Genomic DNA, 6,229 nt, shown 5'->3' with positions numbered 1-6,229 from the left:
TATATACATATATACGATGGGCTTCTTTCAGTTTCCATCTACCAAATCCATTCACAGGGCTTTGGTCGGCCTGAGGCTATAGAAGAAGACATTTGCACAAGGTGCCACGCAGTGGGACTGAACCCAAAACCATGTGGTTGGTAAGCAAGCTACTTACCACACAGCCAAGAGAGAGAGAGAGAGAGAGAGAGAGAGAGAGAGAGAGAGAGAGACAGAGATGTAGCTGTGTAGTTAAGAAATGTGCTTCACAACCACAAGGTTCTGGGTTCAGTCCAATAACATGGCACTTTGGGCAAGTGTCTTCTACTACAGTCTTTCATCATTTCGGTGTTGATAAAATACATACCAGTTGAGTACTGGGGTCAATATAATCAACGAGACCCTGTGCCAAAATTTGAAACATTTTTATTATTAGGCGAATGGAGCTACTCAAAGCATGTACCTGTAGATTGGAGAACTACAGGTGGGTGTGGGTTTGTGCCCTTCGTGGTCAAGGAAATCATGAATCTGTGGGGGTTTCTTGATTAACCCTGGCTAGAGGCTCTTCTGTCTCAGGAGGACAGCATCATAGATGTAGTCATATATTCTGTATATGTTTATCTCATTTCACCCGTTTTCCTTTCTTTCCCTGTTAAACCCTTTCCTACAAAAATTGTAAACTGTCCTTGTAATGTTCCCCTCATCTGATGCCCTTGTGGCAGATAATAGAAATCAGTAGCAGCAGCAGGAGGGAAGTGGATTGTATTGTCTAACAAAGCAGTGGTTCTCAACAGAGAAACATTGGCCACTCCACCACCACCACCACCGTTGCCACCATCTCCGCTCTTAATGAGAAGACATAATTGAGTTGGCATCCATATAATTTTTCCTTATTTACCATGGTGCCGGATAAGTTTAGAATGTGTAACACCCACTTAATATATACGTCCACCCGCTTTTCCATCTTCACCACCACCACCGACACCGTCGCCGCCACCACCATGAGAAACACGAGTCTAATGTGTGTGTCCTTCGTTTTCAAAAACAGTAATAGGAAAAACTTGACTGTTATTTCTAACAAATTGAATGAAGAAACTTCCTCGTTAGCTCATTAATGTCATTATTGTAATAGCTGTCGACACTGTTGTCGTTATTATTTTGACTAAACTGCTTTCAGTATTACATAAAAACATAATCAACCTATTAAGTCTGCAGATTGGATTTTACTGTCCAAACTTCCATATTTACTCATTTTTATGTGGCTGCTAAAAAGAAGCTAACAAAATCAAGCAAATGCTTGAAAGAAGTGAAATCGTCAGAGCTGTGTTAACGGTGGGAGTGGCAGTGGTGATGGCGATATATGTGTTTATTGTTTTATTTCGTAAGTTTAATATTAGAAGTGGATAGGTGCGTGTGTTGGCGATAATCTATGATAATTATACTAGTTATTTTTGTAGTTGTAACTAATTGAATGCTGTTTGTTATTGTCCTAATTATAGTCAGTAGTAGTAGTAGTATAGCTTTAACTTATGGTTATGTGACTAAGAAGTTTGCTTTGCAAATACATGGTTTTCGGTTCGGTCCCAGTGCGCAACACCTATGGCAAGTGTCTGCTACTATAACCCCAGGCAAACCAATGACTTGCAAGTGGAAACCTGTCAAGTACATACATACACACACACCCACAAATACACAGATCCCCAAACACACATATTACTCACCGCATGCTAATATAACCATCCCCCCCACAACTTTATCCTTTACAGAAAAAAAAAAAAACAGACCAACAAACACAGCTATATATACCTACAAAAATTATACATATGACACCACTACACATACCACACACCCCACCCCTGCAAGGACATTACATTAATAATACACACTTTTCCCACTTCAAGATAACTCTTGCCAGCTTCACAACATACCTAACTGAAGGACATAACTCCTAACCCAATCCCTGGACCCTTTTTCATTTCACCATATTTCTCACAGCAGCCACTGACCAGTTGTGCTAATCCACCTTTGACAATAGAGAGCAGTCACCATATTCCTTTCCATATCAGCTATCTCTGATGAGCGTAAAGTCATATAATCAGATTGTTACCTAACACTCTGTTGCATTCTTTATGCGAAACTGTTTGGTAAGATCAGCCGTGATGGATATTTAATACTATAAAATGTGGATAATATACCCACTCTGGTGTCTTTCTGTATAGGGAGTAACTAAGTGGTCATATAAAATGCTACAAATAGCAGTTAAATCTCTCTCGAATAACATTCTACCATGTTAAAACAAAAAGGTCACATTGAGGCTGAACAAAAGATGGAATGCCTTTTCATTTTTCTCATAAGTCTTCTGATTTAGGGATGAGCTGACCTGGGACTAAATAACATGGATGTGTCACCTGTTAGAAAAAGTAGCTAAATTTCTCTCAATCCTTGGCTGCCATAGAAAAAAAAGATGAGTTATTCATGAATGTAATAGCTTTGGTTGTAGTTCCATTTGATCATGGTTTGTGAGGGCAGAAAGAGGGTAGAGGGTGGGGAGGAGGGAGAATGGGTGAGACTGCAGTTGTAGAAAGAGAAGCTTTCAATATAATTTGGAAAGGTGACGTTTTCCAAAACCACCCCCACTTCACCTAATAAACACACATTGACATACCTATGCATACATACACATATGTACACATTCATATAATGAAATATGAGGTGAGAGAGAGGGAGAGAAAGAGAGATGAAGTGGGAGAAAGAACAATGAATATATCCAAGAATGGTACCTTACCTCTTTTGATATATCCATGCATCAATAAATAGTTGCGGTCACCAAACCAATACTTGATGTCATCAAAGGTTACGGCCCCAAACACTGTGTTGCCAACCAGATCTTTTCCTTTCCCAAGGTAAAACCTGTCTTCATAAGTGTTGTACTTGTAGTTTGTCTTCTTGACGGCGTTGACGCCATGAGAATTGTCAAGAGCAATAAGCCTGTTGTTGTTATAGATCACAAGCCCAGTTGTTGGATGCCAGGAAATTTCAATGAAGCGCCATTCACCTTCTGGAATCTCTTTCGAATCAACAATGGCCGTCCATTTCCTGGAAGACGTAGACAGTGAGAATTTGAACTTACCATTTATGTATTTGAAAGAGAGACCGTTGAGGGCTGTAGAGAAATAATCCATGTTGTTGAGCGTCTTGTTTAGACGCAACCACATTGACATTAGGAAACCATGTGGGCAGAGATCTAAGTTACCCAAACACATACGTGGGTGTTCATTGACATCAATATACTGCGATCTCCCATTCAGCTGGATTGCTTTTCCAATTTTGCGGGTCACAAGATGAGGGTTACCATATGACTGGATTCTTATGCTAGGGTGTGAAATTCTTTGACCGACCATCCGTTCAAAAGGGAAATAGTAGATATTAGGGCGTCCTGTAAAGTAAAACAGAGACAAATGCAATTAGACATAACTGGGTGTTATTGTTTTAGAAAACAATGGAACAATTAATTTCATGGAATTACAAATTTAAAACACAAAAACTTGAAGAAGTATTGAGAAAAAATAGTTACAATGGTGATAGTTATTCCGAAATCATCATCATCGTTGTTTAACGTCCGCTTTCCATGCTAGCATGGGTTGGACGATTTGACTGAGGACTGGTGAAACCAGACAGCAACACCAGGCTCCAATCTGATTTGGCAGAGTTTCTGCAGCTGGATGCCCTTCCTAATGCCAACCACTCAATAAACGTAAACAAACAAACGAAGTTTGCTTTTAGAAGTGTTGAGATGTCTTAGAAAGTTACAGAAGGGATCTTAAATTCTCAAACGCAGGATAATGCTAATAATATCGCCTGAACAGGATAAACTACCCCTATTTTGCAGAAAAAAGTGTGGGTGGCCAGGCCACCCACACTTTTTTCTGCAAAATAGGGGTAGTTTATCCTGTTCAGGTTACATTATTAGCATTATCCTGCATTTGAGAGTTTAAAATCACTTCTTTAACTTTAAATAAAATTGTTTTGGAATATAGTAAAAAAAATTTCCCTGCCACCAAAAACTTTTAAAATAAACTAAAGAAGCCAGGAGTTCTATAGGGTGTCCATAAATTACAGACATCACAAAATATATCCCCAATCGTTGTTATATTTTTTTGATAACATAATAGGTTAGACAGGATGATGTCTATATTACAATATTACAATAACCAATAATACGTTGTGCATGTAGAGTATTACAATCATGAATTTAGCATTAGCTTATCTCGCTCTTTCTCGTGGAACCCCTAGGAACCTTTTGAAGAACCCTATGGCTCCAGGGAACACTGGTTGAGAAACACTGCAATAGATAGACAAACAGGGCAATTTTAATTATTTCTCTGTAGATTGGAAAAAAATGACGAGCAGCTTTAACTGATCTTTGAACATTATTGGGTTCACATCAGGGGTCTACATCATTTGACTAATCCCCAAGAAAGGGGCAGCCAGTCTATTTATATACACAACAAATCCAGTAACTTCAGAGAACTGGGGCCATTTACATCCTCTAATGTGTCCTAGCCTTCTTTTAGATAGTAAGGTATGGGTTGAGTGAAATTTTACTGCTATTTCAAGTGGATTGAATGACCACATTGCGACTCCCATAGAACAAGATGGCAGCTACAACAAATACCAGAAATGTAGTCAAATATGAGTGGCTGTGTGGTAAGAAGCTTGCTTGTCAACCACATGGTTCTGGGTTCAGTTCCACTGCATGGCACCTTGGACAAGTGTGGTCTACTATAGCCTTGGGCCAACCAAAGCCTTGAGAGTGGATTTGGTAGACAGAAACTAAAAGAAGCCTGTTGTGTATATATATACATAGTCTTAAAAAATGACATAAACCTGGAATACCTAGTCATGTCACTGAGCTAATGTAGAACTGTTCCTCAAAATAAATGGTGAATTATAGATAAAAAACAAAAACATTCATTGTTGTCATTGTCATCACCATCATCATCATCATCATCTAACGTCCTTTTTCCAAGCTGGAATGGGTTGGATGGTTTGACAGGAGCCGGAAAGCTGGAAGGCTGCACAAGGCTCCAGTCATCTGTCTTGGCTGGATGCCCTTCCTAATGCCAACCACTTTACAGAGTGTACTGGATGCTATTTACGTGTCACTCACACAGGCGTGTCACTGGCACAGACCGGACAAATCAACAGAAGTAAATAGAGACAAAATCCAAAAATGAGGACAACAGCAAAGGTGACGATGACAGCAGTGATGGTGATGACAACAATTATGAATAAAGTAAGACATCTCAAACAGATAATAGATTGATATTGCTAGAAAAATAAAAGATAAATAATGGAGACTTACCTCGTTGTATGAAATCAATAAATATGAGAGTATCGCGGTCGGCAAGGTAAATATCCATTTCATCAATAGCAACTTCTGGAAACATAGTTGATGACATTGCTTCCATATTTTGACCAATATAAATCTCATCCTGCTGAATGGAACCAATAATCTTATGGGAAGACACTGTAGGGGAACCTACAAGACGCTGGTTCAAGTACATAGACAAACCACTCTTCATGTGAAATGATATTTCTAAGAAATACCATTCTCCAGTTTTGATATTACCAGTCCACACTTTCCAAAGTTGGTTGTTATTAATTACCTTTGCAAAGAGTTCGTTGTCCACGGAATATATAGTGAATCCTTTCGGTCCACTTGACATGTAATAGTGTTTCCCAGAAAGGTTCTTGAATTTAATCCATGTTGAAATCATGAAACCATACATACATTTGGAAGTGTCTTTCAGGCAAGTACCTCTTTTGTGTTTCAGAGACACATAATCTCCTTTGCCACCAAGGTGTAGAGCTTTACCAAGTTTGGAATCTAATGAGAGCATTGCATTGTCATGTAGTTTAGCATCCAGATATTTCACATCGAGTTCGTTTCTGTGCTGTTTATCCATATTCAAATAATAATGGAAAATGGCTCCTGAGTGTGAAGAGAAGAGATGGGTAGAGGTGAGGGACTGTGTAAGGAGCATTTAATTCAAATAATAAATTACCTTCATTGAAACAAGATTACGAGATCAGGTGTAATGATGAGATTGAGAAGGAAAAAGACAAGAAGAAAGATCAGAGAAAAACAAGAAATTGTCTTTACATCTTTTTTTCTACCTTGTTCTGTACCTATGTGCTTACTTGTGTGTGCGTGTGTGCGTGTGTGTGTAGGTGCAGGCGTGGCTCT

General features: G+C 38.9%; 1 protein-coding gene across 4 annotated transcripts in view; it reads right to left on the bottom strand.

The window, feature by feature from the left end:
* The window catches only part of LOC106882798 (neurexin-1a), a 443,081-nt gene that overhangs the window by 394,096 nt on the left and 42,756 nt on the right, over positions 1–6,229 (bottom strand). For all 4 annotated transcript variants that reach the window (XM_052970029.1, XM_052970028.1, XM_052970030.1 and 1 more), the window contains exons 5-6: positions 5,345–5,974; positions 2,765–3,415 (exon numbers count right to left, since the gene is read on the bottom strand). In XM_052970029.1, coding sequence (XP_052825989.1) covers positions 2,765–3,415; positions 5,345–5,974 — 1,281 coding nt within the window. The remainder of the gene's footprint in view (positions 1–2,764; positions 3,416–5,344; positions 5,975–6,229) is intronic.

Source organism: Octopus bimaculoides, chromosome 8 (genome assembly GCF_001194135.2).
Source record: "Octopus bimaculoides isolate UCB-OBI-ISO-001 chromosome 8, ASM119413v2, whole genome shotgun sequence".
NCBI classification, from domain to species: Eukaryota; Metazoa; Mollusca; class Cephalopoda; order Octopoda; family Octopodidae; genus Octopus; species Octopus bimaculoides.
Note: the sequence above shows the minus strand (reverse complement) of the source record. Positions and strands in the feature narration are given on the sequence as shown.